Source organism: Myxocyprinus asiaticus, chromosome 16 (genome assembly GCF_019703515.2).
Source record: "Myxocyprinus asiaticus isolate MX2 ecotype Aquarium Trade chromosome 16, UBuf_Myxa_2, whole genome shotgun sequence".
Taxonomy (NCBI): domain Eukaryota; kingdom Metazoa; phylum Chordata; class Actinopteri; order Cypriniformes; family Catostomidae; genus Myxocyprinus; species Myxocyprinus asiaticus.
The window spans coordinates 36,499,103-36,526,849 of NC_059359.1; the positions used below are offsets into that span (position 1 = coordinate 36,499,103).

Genomic DNA, 27,747 nt, shown 5'->3' on the forward strand with positions numbered 1-27,747 from the left:
AGCTCTATTCTTTCTTTTTTCTTTCTTGAAGACAATTTTTCAACAGATACTTCTTTCTTCTTTCTTTAGGTGAAGCTCTATCAACAGCAAGTTGCTATATGTGTTTAAATAATTTTCTGTGGCAGTAAACATTATGCCACAAATGCTGTCAATACAGCTTGTATTAAACACTCAGAACTTGCATTGAACACTCAATATTTCTTTTTCAAAAGTTTTTCAAAAATCGATGACAAACTGTTCAATATCTCAGGTGAACCTGAAAGAGTGTGACGCATTCGACTTAAAGACGCTGAAAGGTCCTTCAGATTTCACAGCTGTGGCCAACAGCTCAGAAGCTCTGGAAAAGATCGAAGCCTGCATGAAAACCTGGATCAAACAAATCGAACAGGTTCGATCAGAAACTTTGTTGTAGAATCTAATAAACTTGCCTTTTGTTACATATAGTTGATTATGGGTTAAAGTTAAACTGCCGTACCCGAAACATTAGATCTTTCTAAAATTTGTTTAAAGTTAGATCTCTAGCATGTAATATTCACTGTACAACAATGCTCTAAAGGTCCTTGCGGAGAGTGATCAGCTGAGGAAAGAAGCAGATGACCTTGGCCCCCGTGCAGAGCTTGACCATTGGAAGAAACGCATGTCCCGTTTTAACTACCTGCTAGACCAGTTGAAGAGTCCTGAAGTGAAAGCAGTGCTGGGGGTTCTCTTAGTAGCGAAATCCAAACTTATTAAGGTGGGCTGATTTTCTGTATTTTGGTAGCTGACATGTCTTGAGATGCTAATGCAACATTAATTAGTATTTATAGGTATTCGTACATAAATTTTGATCCTCTCACGTGAACATTTACATAAATTTGCATAGACACTGAAATGTACAATAATAACATATTGACAGCATCTAAAATGTAAATCCAACTTCAATGACCTACAAATGTTTGCAAATCATTTGGTGTTCAAAATTTCAAATGTTTAGAAAAAATTGTGACAGCACACACACTTAAGTAAATATGTGAAATACACGCTATTGTTACAACTTAACATCAATAGTGTTTTTTACTTGTTTTTCATACTTTCTGAGCTTTGATGATCATTAAATTCAGCAATAAAAAAAGAAATAGAAATCATTATATTTTAGTAAGTCCCATCATGATGTAACTTATACATACATACTGTATGGCATTAAAAAGATTTTATCTGATAAAGTTACTCGTTTTAATTGCTGTGAATACTTATTGTTCTTTTCAGCATCTATCTAAATGTAAAAAAAATATACATGTAAACCTCAAGAACGAATATCACCCTGGAGATCTAAAACTACTCTATCTAAAATTAAAACATTAGTTTTAGTTAGAGTTTTAGATTATTTCTAAATATTATGCATTCAAATTGTATGACCTCATATTAATTCAGAAACTATGGAATACAAATTATATTATATAAAAAATTGTCACACTTCTGGACCATTTGGAAATGAGCAAGTGAAAGAAAAAATGTGATAAAAAATTATGAAAAATAAAATGAAATGATGCGCAGTTACAGGACCTAAGATATAAAATTTTCCTTATACATTATTATAAATGTTTACTGAATATCTTGGTGTTGATAAAACAAAAGTCCACGGACACAATATGCAACGACAGCTTTCTATTCGCAGTTGAAAACTGCAATTAGCTATTGGGTAACACGCAATATACAACAATGAGCCAAAACATTTTGACCACCTGCCTAATATGCTGTTGGTCTAATCTCTTCCTACATAAATTTGAAGGTAAACTCGTGCCTCTGAAATTTGTAATTCAGTTTTCTTCAAATAGTAGGGGAAATGTCGCTTCTTTCTTTTTCCCCCACATTGTTGATGAAGCAACAATGGCTTTTTTTTTTTTTTTTCAATCCTGTAATGCCCCTAATTTAACTGTTTCTTCTTTCTAGACAGTTTGCTGTCTAATTTTCGGCCCCGAAATTATTTTCTCCTGCAGGTTTGGCGAGAACTAGACATCAGAATCACTGATGTGGCAAATGAGGCCAAAGACAATGTGAAGTACCTGTACACCCTCGAGAAGTTCTGCGACCCGCTGTACAACAGCAACCCTGTAAGACTTCCTCTGCTATGGTTTTCAAGCCATATGCTTACTACATTTGTGCCAGCAAACAATGATGAAGAAAAAAACTAATAAGCAATAAAAGTGTGCCATTTTTTTAATCAGTTTCTGGTTACTGATTGTTCATCTATAATCATACTGCTATGTGTAGATACATATGGCCACAAAACTGATATGATATCTAAGGTCATGTTTACAAATGTTACGTGCCACACAGTCTAATGACATTGTTATAACTAGTTCATGAAATGTTTATTACACCCTTTAATATTACTTGTGTTATTGGTGTGGCTTAATATAGGTGTCCATGGTAGAGGCCATTCCTGGGCTCATAAATGCGATCCGTATGATCCATAGCATCTCTCGTTATTACAACACCTCCGAGAGGATTACCTCCCTGTTTGTCAAGGTAAGAGTGAGCTGACACCCAAGATAACTCAATTTCATTTTACAGCCTTAATACTTTAAGCTAGAAGTATTATCTTTCTCCTTAGGTTACAAATCAAATGATCACCGCCTGCAAGGCCTACATCACAAATAATGGCTCGGCAACCATCTGGGATCAGCCGCAGGAAGTGGTATCTGAGAAACTCAAAGCTGCCATTCGCTTGAATCAGGTATGCTACTGTGTGAATTTTAGCTGGAGGATGGGTTTATATACCGATAGAGGGCCAGATAATTCGGCTGAACATTCTTTAAAAGAAAAAGGAGAAAAATGTGACACATTTGCCTTGGCCTTTAATGTAAAAAGTGGGCCTGTCACGATTATTAAATAATCATCTGATCGCGGTTATTTGATTTAACCGAGGTCATTTGAGATAACAGTGATTATTGTGCACTTTAAATTCCAGTCAGATTATACTGTCCAAATAAGAGAATGCACGGCGCATTTGAGTGTCTTTGTCTTACTCAGCAACACCGCAGACTGCACTGAGTACAGCTCTCGAAGAGCGCATAAAGAAACCTCTTCTGAACCAGAATTGAAGCTATGATGCACGCTCTCTCTGCAGAGGTTCGCTCCAAACTCCTGCGAAAATATAAACGAGGACTTTAGTGAACGCAAAGCGCTCCGGTTTCACTTTAATTTAATGTAATGGCAAATGTTATTTGTCGTTGTACACTGGTGCCTGCAGCTGTACACACTGTGCGTACAATGAGTACAGTGATATGGTGTCCTACTCATCCCTGTATTTGCTGCATCTAAACTCTTCAGCACGACTGGCCACTGGAATTGGCAACCGTTGCTTCACCCTAGGTATTGCTCACCGACCCTGTTATGTGCACCGGGGATCTCGCCACAATCATTGTACGAGTGAGCCTGTCGTCTCATCGGAAGGATATAACATACCGGCTGTTTGGTCCACCTCTCGCTGTTTCTCCACTAATACAATGTTGGGAAAGGAAGTGTAAACTCTGCCCATCTTTGTTTACTGAATATCTACCTTCGAAGATGTTACCTGACTTCATTGACCCCCCAATTACAGTTCACCCATCAGTCAAAATGGCCCTTGTGAATGCCAGGTCACTGACAAACAAAACTTTTATCTTAAATGACTTTTTTAGCTCTCGTACATTGGACTTTTTATTTGTAATGGAGACCTGGTTAAATGATGGTGATCTGTCATCTCTTGGCGAGTTGTCTCCTCCTGGTTGTACTTTTTTTTAGTTATCCAAGGACTGCCGGTCATGGTGGTGGTTTAGCCACTATCTTTAGAGATTGCTTTAAATGTTGACTGTTGCCTGTTGATGCTTTTTCAAGCTTTGAGGCTCAGCTTTTAAAAGTTGATCTCAATGGCCCACTGCTTTGTGTATTAATGTATAGGTCTCCATTAATGAGTTCTCTGAGTTTCTCTCAGATCAAGTATCACGCTGTGACAGAATACTGGTTTTGGGAGATTTTAACATTCATGTCTGCTGCCCTTCTAAACCCCTGGTCAAAGACTTTTTAAGCCTTATGGACTCTCTTAATTTTGTTCAATCTGTCTTATGTCCAACACACAACAAGGGCCATACACTTGATCTTGTTTTGACTCATGGTTTTTCTGTACGTAATCTTGAAGTATTTGATGCTGGTATTTCTGATCACAATTCAGTTGTATTTGAACCTGTTATTTCTTGTCACCTGCCCATTCTCCCTCTATATACACATTATTCTCATGTTATACACTCTTCTACAGCTTCACATTTTTCAGAGTTTTATATTACTCTCCTCTTAAATGTTATTGTTGCTCCTCCTTGTGATATGGATACAGAGCAGCTGGTTGAAGTTTTTAATTCAGTTTGTTCAGCTGCTCTTGATACAGCTGCCCCACTGAGGCCTAGAAGATGCAAAGCTAAGGCAAATCCTCAGTCCTCTCTTAAGCAAGAGTGCTGGAGGGCTAAGTGCAGGTGGAAAAAATGACAGACCTCAAGTCTCCTACCAAATTCTGAGGGACAATTTAAAAATGAAAGCTCTGTCAGTGAGGCTAAATCAAAATATTTAGCAGATTTAATTGCCAAAAATGCTAATAGGCCTAAGGTACTTTATTAAAACTATTGACTCTGTTCTTAATCCTATTGCTTCTTCCCCTTATGATGCTACTCCTGAGACCTGTGAAAATTTTTTGGAATTTTTTGTCAGAAAAATCAAGGATATCAGATCTCACCTTTTGCCCTCAGATATGGATTTCCCTCAGTCAGTGTAGCCACCTAAATCAAAATCAAATCAAATCAAATCACTTTATTGTCACACAGCCATATACACAAGTGCAATGGTGTGTGAAATTCTTGGGTGCAGTTCCGATCAACATAGCAGTCGTGACAGTGATGAGACATATACCAATTTACAATAACATCAAATTAACACAACGCAATTTAAACATCTGTTATACATAATTAAACTCGACTTAAAACATCAAATTAACACAACACAATTTAAACATCTGTTATACATAATTACACTCAACTTAAAACATCAAATTAACACAACACAATTTAAACATCTGTTATACATAATTACACAACTTAAAACATCAAATTAACACAACACAATTTAAACATCTGTTATACACAATTACACTCAACAATATACAAATAATAACATACACTGTACAGTATACAATATGCTGTTTTTTTTTTTTTTTGTTTTTGTTTTTTACTATATAGATACTATATAGATACACATTATTCAATAAAAATTAAAATATATATGAAAAAAAGTATATATATAGAATGTACAGTATTGTACTGTATTGACATTCAGGCTGTCGGTTGATAGTCAGTTGTTAAGAGAGACATAATATAATGACAGTAATATAATTTATGACAGTCCGGTGTGAGATAAAAGAGTAATAAAGTGCAGGGCTGATGTATTTTGATCGTGGGAGATCAAGAGTTCAGAAGTCTGATTGCTTGGGGGAAGAAGCTATCATGGAGTCGGCTGGTGCGGGTCCTGATGCTGCGATACCGCCTACCTGATGGTAGCAGTGAGAACAGCCCATGGCTCGGGTGGCTGGAGTCTCTGATGATCCTCCGAGCTTTTTTCACACACCGCCTTGTATATATTTCCTGGAGGGAGGGAAGCTCACCTCCGATGATGTGTTTGGCAGTTCGCACCACCCTTTGCAGTGCTTTGCGGTTGTGGGCAGTGCTATTGCCGTACCAGGCGGAGATACAGCCAGTCAGGATGCTCTCCACAGTGCAGGTGTAGAACCGTGTGAGGATGTGGCGGTTCATTCCAAACTTCCTCAGCCGTCTCAGGAAGAAAAGGCGCTGATGAGCCTTCTTCACAACGACTTCAGTGTGGACGGACCATGTGAGTTCCTCAGTGATGTGGACACCCAGGAACTTGAAGCTGCTGACTCTCTCCACTGGTGCTCCATTGATGGTGATTGGACTGTGTTCTCTGTCTTTTCTCCTGAAGTCCACCACAAGCTCCTTTGTCTTACTGACGTTGAGGGAGAGGTTGTGCTCCTGACACCAGTGTGTCAGAGTGTGCACCTCCTCTCTGTAGGCTGTTTCATCATTGTCAGTGATCAGACCTACCACCGTCGTGTCATCAGCAAACTTAATGATGGCATTGGAGTTATGTGTTGCCACACAGTCATGTGTGTACAGGGAATACAGTAGTGGGCTGAGAACACAGCCCTGTGGGGCTCCAGTGTTGAGGGTCAGTGATGAGGAGATGTTGCTGCCTATTCTAACCACCTGGCGTCTGCTTGACAGGAAGTCCAGGATCCAGCTGCACAGCGAGCTGTTTAAGCCCAGAGCCCGGAGTTTCTCATCTAGCTTGGAGGGCACTATGGTGTTGAATGCTGAGCTGTAGTCTACAAACAGCATTCTCACATAAGTGTTCTTTTTTTCCAGGTGGGAGAGAGCAGTGTGTATTGTAGATGCAATGGCATCATCAGTGGAGCGGTTGTTGCGGTAAGCAAACTGCAGCGGGTCAAGATTGAGTGGTAATACAGAGCAGATGTAATCTCTGATTAGTCTCTCAAAACATTTGCTGATGATGGGGGTCAGAGCAACAGGATGCCAGTCATTTAAACAAGTTATTTTCGATTGTTTTGGAACAGGCACAATGGCGGATGTTTTAAAGCATGTGGGGACTACAGACAAAGAGAGGGAAAGGTTGAAAATGTCCGTAAAAACACCAGCCAGCTGGTTCGCGCACGCTCTGATGACGCGGCCCGGAATGCCGTCTGGACCCGCGGCTTTGCGGATATTCAACCGTCGGAAGGATCGGGTTACATCCGCTACAGAGACGGAGAGTGAACTAACCTCTGTACCTCTCTCCGCGAGGGCAGTGTTATTTCCCTCGAAACGAGCATAAAAAGTATTTAGCTCATCCGGTAGAGAGGCAGCGGTGTTCATGGCGGAGTTTTTATTCCCTTTAAAGTCCGTGATGATGTTAATTCCCTGCCACATGCTTCTAGAGTTGGTGGTGTTAAACTGTCCCTCAATCTTACTCCTGTACTGGCGTTTTGCTGTTTTGATAGTTTTTCGGAGGGCATAACTGGCTTGTTTATGCTCCTCCGCGTTCCCGGAATTAAAAGCGGAGGTCCGCACATTAAGTGCCGCGCGAACATCGCTGTTGATCCACGGCTTCTGATTCGGATAGATTCGCACAGTTCTGGTCAGAATCACTTCCTCTACACACGTTCTGATGAAACACATTACGCTATCAGCGTAAAGCTCGATGTCGTCATCAGAGGCGGACCGGAACATCTCCCAGTCCGTGCGATCAAAACAGTCTTGTAGCGTAGAGTCTGATTGGTTCGACCAGCACTGGATCGTTCTGAGGGTGGGTGCTTCCTGTTTCAGTTTCTGCCTGTAAGCGGGCAGAAGCAGAATGGAAGAGTGGTCCGATTTGCCAAATGGTGGGCGGGGGAGGGATTTGTAGCCATCCCGGAACGGAGAGTAGCAATGGTCCAAAACCCGGTCCCCTCGTGTGTTGAAACTAATGTGCTGGTGATATTTTGGTGCGACTGATTTTAAACTGGCTTTATTAAAGTCCCCGGTCACAATGAACGCGGCCTCAGGGTGCGCGGTTTCCTGCTCACTTATACTCCCATACAGTTCCTTGAGTGCCCGGTCTGTGTCGGCTTGTGGAGGAATGTACACAGCTGTGATAATGACCACTGTGAATTCCCTCGGTAGCCAGAATGGTCGACACAGAAGCATAAGAAATTCCAGATCAGGAGAACAGAAAGACTTGATGGAATGTACGTTCCTCTGATCACACCAGGATTTGTTGATCATAAAACATACACCACCTCCTCTAGTTTTACATGAGAGGTCTTTCGCTCTGTCCGCTCGGAGCATGGAGAACCCCGTGGGTTCAATGGCTGAGTCTGCAATCTCCGCAGACATCCAAGTTTCCGTAAGGCAGATAACGCAGCAGTCCCTCGTCTCTCGTTGGAAAGAGATCCGCGCTTTCAGCTCGCAGAGCTTGTTATCCAGAGACTGAACATTTGCCAGTAGAATAGTGGGTAGCGGGGGTCGATTTGCGCGGCGTCTTACTCTGATGAGAACGCCGGCTCTGTTTCCCCTTTTCCTCCTGCGTTTCCGCGGCCGTGCTGCCCAGACAAAGGGCTCCGCTTGCGTGTTTGTAAACAGCGGGTCGGCATTGAGGAATGTGAAGTCCGGTTTACGGTGTGAGATCGCTGAGCCAATGTCCAAAAGTGTTTGTCTGTCGTAGACAATAAGGCAGACAACATCCAAGACAAAAAACATAAGAATTGTAAACAAAACAAACAAACCATTGCTATGTTGTGTCGGAGCTCGCAACGCAGCAGCCATACTCGGCGCCATCTTGAGTCCGTAACCTAGCTACTTTACTCATTTTCAATCTGTGTCTTAAAGTCAATTATCCAAAACCATTTCTCGTATGAAGTTCACTTATTGCCCATCAGATGTACTGCCTGCTTGGTTGTTTTGTGATGTTTTTGATACCATCAATCCGATTGTTGCCACTATAATAAATAGCTCTCTCACGATTGGAGTAGTTCCAGTTAGTTTGAAATGATCCATAGTTCAGCTTGTATTGCAAAAATCCTATCTAGACTCTGCACTTTATAATAATTTCAGACCCATCTCAAAATTGCCTTTTATCTCAAAGGTTTTGGAGAAATTATTTATTTATTTATTTACTTATCTCGATAAGTACAACTTTTTAGACAAATTCCAGGTTTTAGAACAATGCACAGTACAGAGTCACATTTTATTGTCCCTTGACTCCAGGTCATGTGTTATCTTGGTATTGTTGGATCTAAGTGCAGCATTTGACACTATTGATCATGATATACTTTTAAAATGCCTTGATCTTATGGTTGGCATCCAGGGCCTGGCTTTACAGTGGTTTGGATCTTTTTTAAAGGGCAGGACTTTATCGGTGAAGATTGGGTCATCTTCATCTGCACCCATTTTGTGTGGCATTCCACAGGGATCCATCCTAGGGCCTCTGTTGTTTTCTATCTATATCCTTCCACTTAGTTCCATTCTTCAGAAATATAACATTTCGTATCACTGTTATGCTGATGACTCACAACTTTACCTCCCTATCAGGTCAGATGATTCTTGCTCAGCTGACAATCTCTTAACATGCCTAGATGAAGTAAAGTTGGATGCCTAACAGTTTCCTACAATTGAATGAAAATAAAACTGAGGTTATCTTGCTAGGCTCTCATGCCTCCACCAATACCTTCAGAAGTCAGTTCATGAGTCCATTTGCCCGTATAATCTTTAAGCTATTAAGGTTAAACTTATTTGGCTTGCTGTCCACGGAGGGGCTCGATGAAGCAGCTCTAAATGTAAGTCTAAGGGTGATCGGGCCTTTTCTGTAGCTGCCACTAAACTCTGGAATAATCTACCTTTGCACATCAGGGACTCACTGTCGATAGTTGCTTTTAAATCTAGCCTAAAGGCCTATTTTTATTCATTAGCATTTAATACTTTTTAAAGTTTTCTCTGAGTTTCAAAGTCAACTGATCATGCATTTTCTGATTGTATTAATCTATTTTGTTTTATTTTCCCTTTTTATTTATTTCTCAAGGTTATTGCTCTGTTTCATGCTGTACTGCACTTTGGTTGAACTCCTGTTGTTTTAAATGTGCTCTATAAATACATTTTTACTTGACTTGATAGCGTGTGTCCTGTATTTCTGTTGGCTGTTTAAAAGAACTAGCAATGCATGATTTGAGAATGAATCATTCTTTTGAGTCTGTTCTTTTTAGTGAATTGGCCAAACGGGCTTGTAAAACAGTCTGATTGTTTCGTGATTCAGTACAATTCGTTCAGACTGCTCTCTCACTGAATCATTTGGAGTGGTTTCTCACACAGTAAAAAAGTATTGGCATATGGGCGCTGGATATTTCAAATCAAATCAAATCAAATCACATTTATTGTCACACAGCCATATACACAAGTGTAATGGTGTGTGAAATTCTTGGGTGCAGTTCCGATCAACATAGCAGTCGTGACAGTGATGAGACATATACCAATTTACAATAACATCAAATTAACACAACACAATTTAAAGTCTAATATACACATAATTACACACAACACACTATACAAATAATAACATACACTGTACAGTATACAATGCGCACAATGTAGATACACATTATTCAATAAAAAAATAAAATAAAAAAGTATATATAGTAGTATATATAGAATGTACAGTAGGTTGTATTGTACTGTATTGACATTCAGGCTGTCGGTTGATAGTAAGTTGTTAAGAGAGAATATATATAATAATAATATAATTTATGACAGTCTGGTGTGAGGTACAAGAGTAAGAGTAATAAACTGCAGTGCTGATGTATTTTGATTGTGGGAGATCAAGAGTTCAAAAGTCTGATTGCTTGGGGGAAGAAGCTATCATGGAGTCGGCTGGTGCGGGTCCTGATGCTGCGATACCGCCTGCCTGATGGTAGCAGTGAGAACAGCCCATGGCTTGGGTGGCTGGAGTCTCTGATGATCCTTCGAGCTTTTTTCACACACCGCCTTGTATATATTTCCTGTAGGGAGGGAAGCTCACCTCCGATGATATGTCTGGCAGTTCTCACCACCCTTTGCAGTGCTTTGCAGTTGTGGGCTGTGCTATTGCCGTACAAGGCGGAGATGCAGCCAGTCAGGATGCTCTCTACAGTGCAGGTGTAGAACCATGTGAGGATGTGGTGGTTCATTCCAAACTTCCTCAGCCATCTCAGGAAGAAGAGGCGCTGATGAGCCTTCTTCACAACGACTTCAGTGTGGATGGACCATGTGAGTTCCTCAGTGATGTGGACACCCAGGAACTTGAAGCTGCTGACTCTCTCCACTGGTGATCCATTGATGGTGATGGGGCTGTGTTCTCTGTCTTTTCTTCTGAAGTCCACCACAAGCTCCTTTGTCTTACTGACGTTGAGGGAGAGGTTGTGCTCCTGACACTAGTGTGTCAGAGTGTGCACCTCCTCTCTGTAGGCTGTTTCATCATTGTCAGTGATCAGACCTACAACCGTCGTGTCATCAGCAAACTTAATGATGGCATTGGAGCTATGTGTTGCCACACAGTCATGTGTGTACAAGGAATACAAGAGTGGGCTGAGAACACAGCCCTGTGGGGCTCCAGTTTTGAGGGTCAGTGATGAGGAGATGTTGCTGCCTATTCTAACCACCTGGCGTCTGCTTGACAGGAAGTCCAGGATCTAGCTGCACAGCGAGCTGTTTAAGCCCAGAGCCCGGAGTTTCTCATCTAGCTTGGAGGGCACTATGGTGTTGAATGCTGAGCAGTGTGTAGTGTAGATGCAATGGCATCATCAGTGGAGCGGTTGTTGCGGTAAGCAAACTGCAATGGGTCAAGAGAGAGAGGCAGCACAGAGCAGATGTAATCTCTGATTAGTCTCTCAAAGCATTTCCTGATGATGGGGGTCAGAGCAACAGGACGCCAGTCATTTAAGCAAATTATTTTTGATTGCTTTGGAACAGGCATAATGGTGGATGTTTTAAAGCATGTGGGGACTACAGACAAAGAGAGGTAAAGGTTGAAAATGTCTGTAAAAACACCAGCCAGCTGGTTCGCGCATGCTCTGATGACGCGGCCCGGAATGCCGTCTGGACCCGTGGCTTTGCGGATATTCAACCGTCGGAAGGATCGGGTTACATCCGCTACAGAGACGGAGAGTGAACTAACCTCTGTAGCTTTGGCTGCGAGAGCTCTCTCCGCGAGGGCGGTGTTATTTCCCTCGAAACGAGCATAAAAAGTATTTAGCTCATCCGGGAGAGAGGCAGCGGTGTTCATGGCGGAGTTTTTATTCCCTTTAAAGTCTGTGATGATGTTAATTCCCTGCCACATGCTTCTAAAGTTGGTGGTGTTAAACTGTCCTTCAATCTTGTTCCTGTACTGGCGTTTTGCTGTTCTGATTTTTCGGAGGGCATAATTGGCTTGTTTATGCTCCTCCGCGTTCCCGGAATTGAAAGCGGAGGTCCGCACATTAAGTGCTGCGCAAACATCGCTATTTATCCATGGCTTCTGGTTCGGGTAGATCCACATTGTTCTGGTCGGAACTACGTTCTCCACGCACTTTTTGATGAAACACATTACGCTATCAGCGTAAAGCTCGATGTCGTCATCAGAGGTGGACCGGAACATCTCCCAGTCCGTGTGATCAAAACAGTCCTATAGCGTAGAGTCTGATTGGTCCGACCAGCACTGGATCGTTCTGAGGGTGGGTGCTTCCTGTTTCAGTTTCTGCCTGTAAGCGGGCAGAAGCAGAATGGAAGAGTGGTCCAATTTGCCAAATGGTGGACGGGGGAGGGATTTGTAGCCATCCCAGAAGTGAGAGTAGCAATGGTCCAAAACCCGGTCCCCTCGTGTGTTGAAACTAATGTGCTGGTGGTATTTTGGTGCGACTGATTTGAAACTGGCTTTATTAAAGTCCCCGGTCACAATGAAAGCGGCCTCAGGGTGCGCAGATTCCTGCTCACTTATACTCCCATACAGTTCCTTGATTGCCCGGTCTGTGTCGGCTTGTGGAGGAATGTACACAGCTGTGATAATGACCGCTGTGAATTCCCTCGGTAGCCAGAATGGTCGACACAGAAGCATGAGGAATTCCAGATCAGGAGAGCAGAAAGACTTGATAGAATGTACGTTCCTCTGATCACACCAGGATTTGTTGATCATAAAACATACACCACCACCTCTGCTTTTACCTGAGAGGTCTTTCGCTCTGTCCGCTTGGTGCACGGAGAACCCCGCGGGTTCAATGGCTGAGTCTGGAATCTCTGCAGACATCCAAGTTTCTGTTAGGCAGATAATGCAGCAGTCCCTCGTCTTTCGTTGGAAAGAGATCCGCACTTTCAGCTCGCAGAGCTTGTTATCCAGAGACTGATCATTTGCCAGTAGAATACTGGGTAGCGGGGGTCGATTTGCGCGGCGTCTTACTCTGATGAGAACGCCGGCTCTGTTTCCCCTTTTCCTCCTGCGTTTCCGCGTCCGGACTGCCCAGACAAAGGGCTCCGCTTGCGTGTTTGTAAACAGCGGGTCGGCATTGAGGAATTTGAAGTCCGGTTTACGGTGTGAAATTGCTGAACCAATGTCCAAAAGTGTTTGTCTGTCGTAGACAATAAGGCAGACAACATCCAAGACAAAAAACATAAGAATTGTGAACAAAACAAACAAAACACTGCCATGTTGTGTCGGAGCTCGCAACGCAGCAGCCATACTCGGCGCCATCTTGAGTCTTCAAGTCTTCAAGATTGTTTTTTTTAGCATCTTTCACAGATGCGCTGCATTTTTAGACACTGTGTAAAGTAAGAAGAACTTCTTGAACTGATAAAAACGCATCTCGAGACACTTGCGTTCTGCTCTTGTCATTGCGCTGTGTCTTGTTTTTTTAGTGCGAGAAAGCATTTGTTTTGAACGGTTACTGGAAGAAATGCTTTAGCCAATAATAACATGAACCCTACTCATACTCAAGAAAATAATTTTAAAAAATGCTTATCTCAAAGTCACCAGAATCGAAAGCTTTGGTGTTATTTTTGCAAAAAATCCCCTAGATATAAGGGTATATTAGTTAGATTTCTCAAAGTTCTATAGCATATAACAGCTTATAATATTATATTACCACTGGCGGTGGTAGACACTATCACTCAGGCCAGGGCTCTCTCTACGAGGCAGCTGCATGTCTTGAAGTGGTGTCTGTTCATGAATTGATGTTCTTCCCGAGGTGAAGATCCCCAGAGATGCGCAGTCGGGTCGGTACTTTCCTTCCTGCAGGAGAGGTTGGGGGGGCAGCTGTCCCCCTCCACCTTGAAGGTGTATGTGGCTGCTATAGCGGCACACCATGATGCGGTGGACGGTAAGTCCTTGGGGAAGCATGACCTGATCATCAGGTTCCTGAGAGGTGCCAGGAGGTTGAATCCTCCTAGGCCGCACCTTTTTCCCTCGTGGGATCTCTCTGTGGTCCTGCTGGGCCTACAGAGAGCCCAGTTTGAGCCCCTGGAGTCAGTCGAGCTAAAGGCCCTCTCATTGAAGATGGCCCTCCTGACTGCGCTCACTTCCATCAAGAGGGTTTGGAACCTACAGGCATTCTCTGTCAGCGATATGTGCCTAGAGTTCGGTCCGGCATACTATCACGTGATCCTGAGACCCCGGCTGGGCTATGTGCCCAAGGTTTTAAGGATCAGGTGGTGAACCTGCAAGCACTGACCCGGGAGGAGGCAGACCCAGCCTTGTCGTTGCTGTGTCCAGTACGTGCTTTGCATGTTTACTTGGATCACACGGAGAGCTTTAGACGCTCTGAGCAGCTCTTTGTCTCTTTTGGAGGACAGCAGAAGGGGAAGGCTGTCTCCAAACAGAGGATTGCCCACTGGATCATGGATGCCATCGCTTTGGCATACCAGGCCCTGGGTGCGCCGTCCCCCCTGGGAGTACGAGCACACTCCACTAGGAGTGTGGCATCCTCCTGGGCCCTGGCGAACGGTGCCTCTCTAACAGACATCTGTAGAGCAGCGGGCTGGGCAACACCCAATACCTTTGTGAGATTTTATAATCTCCAGGTTGAGCCAGTTTCGTCCTGTGTGTTAGCAGGTACGAACAGGTAAGTATGATGGCCGGGTGTACCACTTGCACACAGCGCCTTTCCCCTCCCCGAGGGGAAAACGTGCACTTTTTTCATCCACGTGAGTTCCCAGGACCGGTGAACCCTGGATGTCTTTCCTCCCTCAGCAGAGGAATTCGATGTCAGGCCCAGTACTTGTGTTAGTATGCCCTGTCAGGTCAGCCCCTGTACTGGGATAGGTGCTCCATATGTGGTGGTTCCCTGTCGGTAACCCCATGTGACGTATTTGTCCATGGTACGGTTTCCCTGACAGAAAACCCGTGTCTTCCCTTCGGCAGAGCCTGCTCTGCCACCAGTCACAGCGTTTGAAGAGTTCCTCCCTTTCGGGTAGGACCTACCGTGGGGGCTTCTTTCCATATGTAGTACTTCCCGGTTGGTAAGTCCATGTGATGTATTCTCCATGTTAACCTCCCCTTCGGACAGGATGTGGTCTCCGCGAATACATCTGGCCCCAACTCAATGAATTTTCATTTTTTGGGAGAAAAAGAGGAGAAAATGCTGAAGGGGCTGGTGCGGCCTGTTCCCATTGTAAGTACGTCTTGTACACTACCCCCCCCCCCCCGGGGCACGAGCGACGTATGTGGGGCATTGGGAAGGTTATGATGGGGCCGGGTGCACTTGATACTAGGCACGCAGTGGCCTGCCTGCACCTGCACTGCCGATACACGTAACACAGTTCAGCTGGTTGTGGCATTTTGTATAGGGACCCCTAGTGTCACTATATCGACACAACGTCGAGTGAGTGACAGATAGGGAACGTCTTGGTTACTGTTGTAACCTCCGTTCCCTGATGGAGGGAACGGGATGTTGTGTCCCTCTTGCCACAACACTGAACTACCCGCTGAAATGGCCGGGACTCTGTCTCAGCTCCTCAGCACAAACCTGAATGAGTGGTGCAAGCCGGCTCCTTTTATACCCGTATGTCCAGGGGTGTGGCATGCAAATTCCACTCGCCAATTCTCATTGGCCTTTTCTCAAATATCAGAGGTGTTTGGGGCTCCCAAGTGCGACCCCTAGTGTCACTACATCGACATAATATCTTGTTCCCTCCATCAGGGAATGGAGGTTACAACAGTAACCAAGAAGTTCCAACAACAGCAGTGTAAATGCAATGGACCAAGACTAAAGTTTACCAAAAAGAGAGACAGACATTTTAAGTCATTTGAAATATTTTAATAATTAAAACATTATTTTTAATGGAATTCATAAGTTTTTAAAGTCTTAAAGGAAATTATGTAAAATGTAAATATGAATAAATTACTTCAGTTTATGAAGCATACGTACACCCATGTCAAAAGTATGACAATGATATTGTGAATAATCGTGAAAGCCCTGAAACAGAAAATGAATCGTCATAATTGCAAATATTTGTTTGACAATTAATCGTCAGCCAAATTTCATAATTGTGACAGGCCTAGAAAAAGTTTACATAAAAAAAAAAAAAAAAAAACTCTTTCAGTGGCCTGAAACAAGCTCCAATAACACTTGAAGCATGTTTTTTTTTTTTACCAGTGTTTTTTTAAAGCAATATTCTGGGTTCAATACAAGTTAAGCTCAATCAACAGCATTTGTGGCATAAATTTGATTACCACAAAAAAAAAAAATTTTGACTTGTATTTTGACAATATGAATCAAAAATCAAGGTTACAGTGATGCACTTACAATGGCTTTTAATGGGGCCAATTTTTAGAGGGTTTTAAAGGCAAAAATGTGAAGCTTATAATTTCATAAAAGCGCTTAAATGAATTCTTCTATTAAAATTGTGCATTATTTGAGCTGTAAAGTTGTTTTAATTGTCGTTTTTACAGTCATTTTAGGGTTTAAGGTGTTATGTCGTTGTAAAATTGGTTATAACTTTACACAGAAAAGGTTAGTAGATGATTTTATCACACTAAAATCATGTTAACACACATATTGTTTACGTCTTGTGGCTATACTTTTGAAACAGTGAGTATATTAATGTTTACGGATTGGCCCCCATTTACTTCCATTGTAAGTGCCTCACTGTAACCCAGATTTTTGCTTTTTTTTTTTTTTTTTTAAAGAAGAAAATGGACAAGTCGAAATTCATTTCTGTGGTAATACACTTTATGCCACAAATGCTGTGATTGAGCTTAACTTGGATTGAACCCAGATTATTCCTTTAAATCTATTATTTCAGTTGATTACAGACATCCCAAAATATAATAAGGCATAGTATTTAAACTCATTAAATATAAAAAAATGTCCTTGCCTAGAGGACAACCTAAGTAAAACGTGGCTTACCCCACTCTCCCCCTGCTGTAAGTTGCTTTACAAATTTGTGTCTTTGAAATGATGAAATGTAAACACTAATCGTAGCTCTCACTGTTTCAGGAATACCAGAAATATTTCCAAAAAACCAAACAGAAGCTGGAGGAGAATCCATTGGAGTGTCAGTTCGACTTTAGTGAGATGTACATCTTTGGCAAATTTGACACGTTTCAGCGACGGCTGAACAAAATCCTAAACATGTTTGACACCATTACCACCTACAATGCCCTGCTGGACTCCAAAATTGAGGGCCTGGAAACCAAGGCAACCAGATTTCAGGTATTATGATGTATTAATCAGGGTAGTCTATTTTTAGATTTGCACAGAACACAAAAGAAAATACACAAAGATAATAGTCTACATATATAATTTACTTTCTTTTGACACAGTTATTTTTATTTTTTATTAATTAATATTCAGAGTATTAATGCATAGCCAAACACCTCCGAAGAGAGATACTGTCAAATTTTGTAAGATTTATGGTAATGTTCATGATAATGTTAACACCTCATACAGTATAGCAAGAATATCTGAAGCTATTGTACAGTGTAATACAAGTTTGATTCGATATGTAAGCATTTTATGGCTGTGATAACTGTTAACCTGGTCTAAATGGCTTTTGTTCTCTCTGCTGCCCCCTCTGGACAGACTGCAGACATGCAGGGGAAATGGGAGGTAACTGGCATGAAGGAATTATGTGTCTCATACATGTCTCATACACATAGTGCATGTCTCAAATGTTAACCAGCATGGGAACTAAAGTCATGATTTTGACTTATAGCTAAGAAACTGCCCTTTCATGTTGATCTGACATCAGCATTGTACTTTATCTCATAATGATGAAGGCCATGATTTAGGTTGGCAGGCCAGTCCTGGATTTGCATGAAAGGGCATGTAGCATTTGTGTAGCGTTAACCTTGTATCTTTGTTATGATTCCATTAGCATTCGACTCATCTCTTTATTGCAGCCACTCGTTTATTTATTCACTCTCATTTTGGAGTCCATGGCAACAAAGTTCCGCCTCAGAGGACTCCATGCTCCAGGAGTGCTAATAAATGAACAAAAGCTGATAATGATCTACCTCCTGTTCTTTGTGAAATTTGACAATCTGTAAGAGTCAATGAACATTTTACAGTAAACTTCTCCTCTGGGTATTTAAGGTGTTCTGGTACACACTTAGTGCTGTTGTGACAAGCAGTTGAATGTGTGTCTTTCCAGCTGGGAATGCTGTCAGTACAGACCCTCACATTTGTTTTATCAAGAGCCATTAAAGGGATATTTCCCCCCAAAATGAACACTCTGTCATCATTTACTCTCATGTCACTCCAAAATATTATGACTTTATTTCTTCTTTGGAACTCAAAAGAAGATTTTTTTGAAGAATGGTCTTTCCTATATAAACAAAGCATATTTTGACCATGGGCTGTCAAGCTCCAATAAGGACAAAAAGTATTACAATTTAAGTTGTTATTCACTGAAAATATTGCCTTCTGTTGTAGCTCTTAAATCTCATTTACATTTGCACATATGCAGTCATGCCAGGTTTGACATAAATTTCAATCAGCACTGTTTCTCACTGACTACGTTTACATGGACACCAGAAAGCGGCTTATTGCCAGAAAGCAGCGTTTCCGTTTACATGCACTGTATAAGCGGCTTTCTGTTTACTTCTGTATACTTGCGGCTTGGCTATTAAGCAGCTTTCTCCACAGCAACATATTTTCCTGCGACACTAATGTAAATAACAAACAAGGCATCCGATGAAGACTTCGTGATTTCATTGTCCGTTACGTCGCTTTATTTCCAGATATTCCAGAGTTGTTGCTGTGTTTGTTTCCTTAACTTTGCATCGTGACCTGCAGCGGAATTGCACAGCCATAGTGTTTTCCCAATAAGGTTTCCCTCTTACGTAAATCTCTGGGATTCCCCCAAATGTTCGAGCGCATATATGCCAACATGATGAACATTCAATATTTTACATTGGTGTGTATAAATGGGTTTAATTTATAGTGTATGTGTTTTAACTGTACACCCAGAAATATTGAATTTTTTTCGCTTTGTTGACTTGTTGGGCTCCATCCTATGACGTTTGTTATCCAGTCTGTTCACGCACATGCTCACTCCTCAAAATCCTGTAAAAACGGCGCTTATGCCTTTACATGGCCACATAAACCACGTTCTCTGGGAGAAACCTGGGTGTGTTAAACAGCTTTCTCTTCAGCCCCTTAAATGGTGTAAGGAAAACGGTGCTCTCGTTCTCGTTTATTTTGCTTTCTGCAAAATTCTGGAATAAACCATTTTCTTAAGTGCATCTAAACGTGGTGACTGGTCTTGTAAATGATGCACCAAGTTTGAATATTTAGAAGCACAAATTATTTTCAAAGAAGATTTTCAGTGAATAAAGACATAAAAAGCTATTAGTCTTCAAAATATAGTGCACCAGTCATATGGACTGCTTTTATGGTGTTATTTTGTCCTTTTTGAAGCTGGACAGCCCCTGGTCACTGTATTCTTTCATTATATGGAAAAGTATGTCATTTTTTTTTTTTTTTGCCTTTTAATAATTGTGTTGATATTTAATAGTTATGTTGTCCTCTATATATCCAGGCCATTGTGTTAACCATGAAGAAAAAGCAATACAGTTTCTTGGACCAAAGAAGGACTGACTTTGATCAGGACTATGATGCATTTTGTAAACAAACTAGTGAACTACATGTAAGTAGGTTGTTTTGTGTAAAACTTTGATTTGTAATATGAAATTATTGTTATTAAACCATTGCTGAAACTTGAAATATTTCTTTCTAGAACCAGTTGAAAACTTTCATGGACAACACCTTTGACAAAATTCAAAATACTCAGCGGGCCTTAAATGTTCTCAAGCAATTTGAAAGGTAATATCTGACTTTTTTACCTGTTTGCCTAGTGTTTCATTAACAAAAAAACAAACAAACAAAAAAAAAAAACAATAAGGAAATGATTATCCAAAATGTTCCTTTTTTAAACATTGTCCAGACTCGGCATCCCAGATTTGGGCATCAGCGAGAAGTACCAGAAGATTCTGCAGAACTATGGCAAGGACATTGAAATGGTCTCTCGTATTTACACCAAGCAGAAATTGGATCCCCCCATCGGCCGAGACCTCCCTCCAATCGCGGGAAAGATCTTGTGGGCTCGGCAGCTGTACCGCCGCATCCAGGAGCCCATGGATCTCTTCCAGCAGCAGCCCGGGCTGCTCAGTACCTCAGATGCCAAACAGATCATTCGAAATTACAATCGGGTTGCAAAAGTGTTACTTGAGTTTGAGATGCTCTATCATCATAGCTGGATGTCACAGGTCAGTGGCCTTAGTGAGTCTAGAGATGCATGATGTTTCAAATAATGTTGTTTTTTTTTTACCACTGTAACCATTTCATTTACTTACTTTACTCCCTGTTCAGATAATCATGATAATCCTAATGCAGTTCCATTTGGTGACACTAGTTTAAATGAACCACTTCAACTTCCTATTTTATTATTTTTTTTACAACATTAAATATGGCAACATACAACATAAAAATATTTTTACAGATAGATGTGGTTAAACTGGGCCTGCAGGCTTCATTACTGGTCAAGAGTCCAGAAACAGGGGTGCTGTACGTGAACTTTGACCCCCAGATTCCAACCCAGATCCGAGAGACAGACTGCATGATCAGGATGGGACTGGAGATTCCACCTTTAGCATCAATCCTGCAGCAGAGAAAGGATGTTTTAAAAAAGAACTACAACAGACTTCAAGTACAGTATATCTGTTTATCATGCCCCTATTCAGCACTTCCTGCACTCTTTTGTTCTCCTGTCTTTCTTTTGTTGTGAGCATGTGAAAAATCAGTCAAGATTTGTTTTCCATCTTTTTTCTTTTTTTAATCAGAAAGTAGGATTCTGTTGAATACAGTTGTTGTTTTAAGATGTTGCATTGACTTTTATAGTCTTGTATCCCATGTTATGAAAGAATATTAATTTAAATAATTTTTCACCATTCAAGTTAACTCAGTTTGCATGCTGTGCTATTTGTAGATCCACTAACAAGGTCATTTTCTTTGCTTGTGTGCTCTGTTGCCTTGTTTGTTTCTTGCCACAGCTGATGCTGATGGAGAACGCCAGGGTAAGGTCTAAGATCCAGCCAGCTTTTGAACAACTGCTAATGCCACATGTGGCTAAAGTAGATGATGCCATCCTGCCCGGTCTGACCTCCCTCAACTGGACCTCCCTGAACATTGAGAAATACCTCAACCACATCTCTGCTGCACTTGGTATGAGACCTTACTTTATAGTGACTTTCATCATGACCACATCATGACAAAATATTGGACATAGATAGATGTCTCAAATGAAAGTGTTCATCTTTTCCATCCTCTGTCTAACAGATTTTGTCTTTTTTTCATTGTATTCTTTTTTCTATAATTCTCCTCTGTCACTTGGTATGCAGATGACCTTGAACTTGTGCTGCAGAGAGTGAATGACCTAGTGGAGTTCAGAATCGATGCTGTGCTGCAAGAAATGAGCACAACCACTCTGTGTGTGTTACCAGATGATGAGCCATGCACTTGCGAGGAGTTTGTCCAGACCACCAAGGTACACACACATCTACATATGTATACTCGTAAAGTATATACAGTATATATATATATACAGTACTGTACAAAAGTCTTAGGCACATAAGATGTTTAACAAAAACATTTGTCTTAAGATGGTTATTTAGAACTTCAGCTTTAGTGTATGAATAGGAAATATACATTTTAGACTCCCAAACCTTACTTTTGCAAATAGAAAAGAAAAGAAGAACAGGGAGCCCTGCAACATGGCATGACCCCCACAGAACATTGAGTCATTCTAGAATTACATGAATAGACAGAAGCTATTGAGACATTCTATATAGATTGAAGAACTGTGGTCAATTCTCTAAGAAACTTGGTACATCCTATCTGCCAACAACCAAGAAAAACTGTGTCTAGGTGTACCTAGGGGAATTTATGCTGTTTTGAAGGCAAAGATGGTCTCACCAAATATTGATTACATTTTATTTTATTTTATTTTATTTATTTATTTATTTTTAGGTTTACTGGATTTTGTATGACACTATTTGATAAATGAAAACTGTTTATGGCATGATTTTTCTCAGTAGGCTATAGCAGTACGAGTTAAATGTCATCCAATACCAATTTCGATACAACTATTGTTGTTCAAACTCTACTGGTGACAGTGCTTAGCCACAATAACAATGATAAGTCACTGAATAGAGTCAGTAGTGATGATACTGTAGAAAGACTAGTATCATTATATTTTTCATACAATTTTTGTTTCGACTTGGTATCAAAGTAACAATACTTTTGGCATCCTACTCAATAGTCTTGTTGGGGGCATTGTTACTTCTACAGTTTGCTATTTAAATCTTTGTTAAACCCATTTTCTTGTCATGACTAGACCAGCACATTTTTTTGAATTAAGGAATAATCAATCTGAATCATGCTCATCCAATTTATTTCTCATTTTAGGAGCTTTGCATCAAGGGAGCCCAAATGCTGCATACTAAAAGCTCATTAGTGGAGGAGGCAGCCAATGAGCTGATTAATATGTTACTGGAGTTTGATCAGAAGGAAGAGGAAGAAAGAAACCGTGTTGAGAGCAGAACGGAGAGCAAAGTGGAACAAGTGGACAGTGATGGTGAGACCTGCTGTTGAACATCTAGATGCTGCGGAACTGAATTTACATAAAAATGAAAATGCCCATCTTGGTGTTTATTTAGCTTATGGAACAGAACATGTACAAAGAAATTACACTGGCATCTTTTTGACTCTTTGTTCAGTAATTGCACAAATCATAAAAAGTCTTAAGATAAAAGAGCTTGATGTACTATAAAAACACACTGTGACCTTCAAAACTCAAAGCTTCCTCCCCAGTCCTAAAATTGAAACAAAACTGCAAAATCACTCTGAACTTGCACAACTTTCTGAGATCAGGTAGATGATTACATCAACACCTGACCATCCACACTTACAGATCAATGATGAATACTGGGTGATCAGAAACAGCCATGGTGAGGAAATAAGGAGAAAGCAGTATAAAAGCTATTATTCCTAAACACCAGAAGAACTAACTATAAGAATAAAATTAGTCAAACCTTGTGCTGTTCCTGGCTTTTTTGTTGCACCTGCTGCTCTGCATATCCTTCTATATGACCAGTTAGAAACGAGCAGCTGAAGTTTATATTTAACATGATCCCTGATCAGTTCAATCTGACTTTAATTGTTTGAGTATGGATTGTTTTGTGAATCTGTCAAAATGCAATGCAGGTAGTATGCTGCAAAGAGGCTGTTTTTGAAGGATGGGGCAGTTAAATTAAATTTTTCCCCCACAGCAAACTTGCAGCAAAATACTGTTGCTCATTTCATACATTTCATAGTTTTTGAAGGCGTAGCTGCACCCTTTCAGAAGGCACATAAAACTTAACTAACATGTCAAATGCACCTAAGGAAAAAATAAAAATAAAACAATGTATGATATGACCCGTTTAAAGCTGCATCATTAAATACATGATGTTCTGTTTCATGTATCTAAAGGAGAGGAGGAGAATAAATCAGATGGCCGCCTTCTGTCTCGTAGCACCACGGCCCCAAGCATCTCATCTCCACAGATGAGAAAGAAGAAAAAGAGGGACGTGATGGAGGAGGAGGCACAGGAGCTGCTGTCTCATTTTAACCATAGAAATGTAGATGCATTACTGCGTCTCACACGTAACACACTGGAGACTCTACGCAAGCGGATCCACGCATCATCACTGATGCACTTCTTGGGTTTGTGATGTCATTTCCTCCCATAAGCTTTATATTATCTGATGTTTTTTTCAGATATTGCTTTAGTAATAATCCAAAGAATGCTATTAAAAAGAGTCTTATTAAAGGAATTGTCCTTCCAAAAAAAAAAAAAAAAAATTTTTCATTCAAACACCATATGCCATTATTTTTTCAATGGAACACAAAAGTAGAAATTTTCAAAGAATTGTTTCGCACCAGGGGCTGTCAAGCTCCAAAAGGACAAAGAAATACCATAAAAGCACCATAAATAAAGTCCATATGACTTATGCACTTTATTCAAAGTCTGTTTTGAAGTCATGTGATAGGTTTGTATAAGGAATAGACCAAATGTAAGTCATTATTCACAAATAATCTTCACCTCTTCCGAAGCTCGCGTCTAGCCTGTGTCCACGTCCAGATTCGAAAATGGCATATTAACACCATTTACACAAAAATAGCATTTATCAACAAGTATGTAGAATCCAAATGTGATGTGCCACGTTTGAATTCTGGACACAAACGCAGGCTAAACTCAAGATTTAGGGGAGGGCAAGATTACCAGTGAATAATCAGTAAAAAATAGTAGCATAGGGGTTTGGAAAGTCACGGGGGTGGCAAAAGAATTACATAATTTTCATTTTAGGTTGAACTATTCCTTTAATTCAGGGATTCAAGGTTTTCCTCATTCTTTTGTCCTAGCATAAAGCATTATATATCTTGTTTAATTCTGCTTCCCATGCAGGAGAGACGGACTCCCACAGCCGGCAGAAGGGAAGTGGGCCACAGCCCATTTTTAGGGCTGGGGTGTGTTTGGCCATACCCAACATCATCATGGTTCCAGGGTTAGATGAGATTCAGCAGGCATTAAACAGAGCCGTGGACTGTGTGGTCAGCGTCATTAAAGGAATAGGACAGTGGAGCAAAGAAAGGATTTCCAAGGTAAAGAACCTGTAGTTTACTTTTATTATTAGATACGTAATAATAATAATAATAATAATAATAATAAATAGACCTTACTTAGATAATAACAAAAGTCCAAACATGAAATCAAAATTGATTGATGCTGTTTACTTTCTGTTCCTGGTCTTATTCTAAACGATTCATTAGTGGACATTTCGGTCAGGACCACTTCCGTCAAAGTAATTACTTTTATTGACCTAATGACTATTTGAAGAATGGTGTTGACGGTATGAATTTGGTCAAACTCCCTGCCCATCCATGAAGCAATACATAGTCAGAGCGAAGAGAGCAGTGAATCACCAGGGGTAACTGAACAGATCCATCAGAATTAATTTACGATAGTGTAGACTTCATATAATTTTTAATATTTGAATAAATTAATGGAGGACTTACATGTGTCCAAAATTATATTGGTAGCAGCATGAATCAGCTGAGCGTCAGCTCTATGCAAGCTTGACTAATGTGACCTGTTCTATGGTCAGATGAAACAACAAAAAAGAGCTTTTTGGCAGCAAACACCAGAGATGGGTTTGGCGCACACAGAGATGAAGAAGTACCCAATGCCCACGGTTAAATGTGGCGCTGGATCTTTAATGTTGTGGGGCTGTTTTTCTGCCAGAGGTCCTGGACATCTTGTTCGGATACATGGCATCATGGACTCTATCAAATACCAGCAGATAAAAAATCTAAACCTGGCTGCCTCTGCCAGAAAGCTTACAACGGGCCCTGGTTGGATCTTCCAACAGGACAATGATCCAAAACAAACATCAAAATCAACATCAAAAATGGTTCACTGACCACAAAATCAAGGTTCTGCCATGGCCATCCCAGTCCCCTGACCTGAACCCCATAGAAAATTGTGGGGTGAACTGAAGAGGAGTCCACCAAATATGGATCTCTGAATTTGAATGATCTGTAGAGATTCTGCATGGAGGAATGGTCTCAGATCCCTTGCCAGGTTTTCTCCAATCTCAATAGGCATTATAAGAGAAGAATCAGAGCTGTTATCTTGGCAAAGGGAGGTTGCAAAAAGTATTGAATAAAAGGGTGCCAATAATTATGGCCAATGCGTTTTGGAGAAAAATATGTATTTAGTAATGAGATATTTCCTCTGTTTTAATTGTTTTACTTCAATTAAAGGATAGATTTTTGTGATTTTTTTAATTAAAGATCAGCCTTCTTTGCTCATATTTTCCAAGGGTGCCAATATTTTTGGCCACAACTGTACACCCACTAAAAATGACATTAAGAACAGGCTAAGAAAAGTGAAGTTTTGAGAAAACCTCTGACATCATTTGTTCGCAAATGATACTTGCTTTGATATTTTATTATTGAGTGCAATGGCATTTTAAGTGTTTTTTAAACATTGTGTACAAATACTTTTCGGGACCACTGTATGTATGACACTATAATTTAGGTTTTGTTTTAGTCACTTTTGTTATTGAAACTTGAAATTATATTGCTTTCTTGAACTGCTGTGAACTTAAAAGTTGCCATACCAAATGTACATGTATATAATTCTTGTTTGAGTGAGTTTGCAAAATGTAAGACTTGAGTATTTTTGCTGTCACAGAGGAAAATGTGTGAGCGACGCATAGCTGCTTTAAAACAGAACAGCCAGGAGAGCGAATTAGAAGATGGAGAATCAACCTATCGCAGCATTGCTGGTATGAATTTTCCTCACCCTCTCTAATTACACAGCTCAGCAGAGCACAACAAGAGCTAACAGTTCTATGGTCAGTTCAAAATGTGTCTTTATTAATGGTTGAAAATTAATGCTCTGGATGGATAAGCTGATCTCCAATCATTCGATAAATGAAATTGGGGAATAAAGTGCATGCAGAAAGTGGATGAAGTTTTATAACGTGGTGTCATGTCCCAAGTGTCGTGGTAACATTTTGGTTACGACTGTAACCTTGATTTTCTGAAAGGAGAGAACGAGATGCTGTATCAGTAGCTGATGCTATGGAACTGATCCCATGAGTATATATATATATCAGTGGGCGTGACCCATCGCTATAGATGCTACATATACTTTGAGTGTGGATGGAGTAAATCCTGCATCCAAGTGCTCTTGCACTTTAAGGCATATAGCCTCCTCGTTGAGGGGGCACTGGCTTGTAATATGGTGTCAAGCACATGCTGTGACAACACGTCTTTGTCAAATGAGCCCCGTTCAGGGGCCAGACATGAAGTTTCCTAAGCTTTGGCTAAGGATGTCAGATCGTGCCTTGAGCCTGTGAGAGCAGATCCCTCCTTAGTGGAATTTTCCACAAGGGCGCATCCATCCAACAGCTCTACCAGCTCCGGAAACCAAGGGTGGTTGGGCCAGTCTGGCTCAACCAACAGCACAGTTTCCCTAAACTGCTGGATTGTGTACAACACTTGGTGTAGCAAATGAAGGGGAGGGAATTCATAATTTGTTTCGCAGGCCATTTGTGAGCAAGGGCGTCCAAGCCCAGTGGAACCTGAGTCATGGTGTACCAGAGGCGACAGTGCATGTTCTCACAGGCCACAACTGCAGTGATGTCCTTGCAGATCAGACCGTGAACCTGCACGTCTGGTGGAAAAGCTCTCAGATCCATGAGGACAGCAAGCAGTTCTAGCTGATTTATGTGCCATGAAGTTCGCTCACCTGACCAGGTGCAGAAGACCAGACAACAGTCACATGGGGCTTCCCGGCTTGTGTCGGATGTGTCCGTCATGAAAACTTTGCGCCTGGCCACTCTGATAGTGGCCTTTCTCCACATAGCTAACACGGTTAACAATAGCACGTCACCAGGAGAAGTAACAGACCATGTCGCCACATGTGATGAGGGACTCTCAGTTGACCAAACAATGGAGAGGCCTCATATGTAATAAGCCCTAAAGGGTTACAGCTGTTTCCTTTGGCAGCCATCAAACCCAAAACCCACTGGAACTGTTGCAGAGGTAGGGCCTACCCCCGGCTTGAACTCGTCAAACACTGAAGTAAAGAT

The 27,747-nt window shown here is 41.0% G+C and overlaps 1 protein-coding gene across 1 annotated transcript in view; it reads left to right on the forward strand.

Annotated features, from left to right (window-relative positions):
- dnah5 (dynein, axonemal, heavy chain 5) overlaps window positions 1–27,747 on the forward strand; it is a 234,836-nt gene that overhangs the window by 24,292 nt on the left and 182,797 nt on the right. The window contains exons 6-21 of the mRNA XM_051720100.1: window positions 251–388; window positions 557–733; window positions 1,977–2,090; window positions 2,401–2,508; window positions 2,594–2,716; window positions 17,042–17,257; window positions 19,587–19,694; window positions 19,785–19,870; window positions 19,992–20,313; window positions 20,547–20,753; window positions 21,097–21,268; window positions 21,445–21,590; window positions 22,511–22,679; window positions 23,579–23,809; window positions 24,552–24,748; window positions 26,343–26,436. Of these exons, the coding sequence (XP_051576060.1) occupies window positions 251–388; window positions 557–733; window positions 1,977–2,090; window positions 2,401–2,508; window positions 2,594–2,716; window positions 17,042–17,257; window positions 19,587–19,694; window positions 19,785–19,870; window positions 19,992–20,313; window positions 20,547–20,753; window positions 21,097–21,268; window positions 21,445–21,590; window positions 22,511–22,679; window positions 23,579–23,809; window positions 24,552–24,748; window positions 26,343–26,436 (2,608 nt within the window). The remainder of the gene's footprint in view (window positions 1–250; window positions 389–556; window positions 734–1,976; window positions 2,091–2,400; window positions 2,509–2,593; window positions 2,717–17,041; window positions 17,258–19,586; window positions 19,695–19,784; window positions 19,871–19,991; window positions 20,314–20,546; window positions 20,754–21,096; window positions 21,269–21,444; window positions 21,591–22,510; window positions 22,680–23,578; window positions 23,810–24,551; window positions 24,749–26,342; window positions 26,437–27,747) is intronic.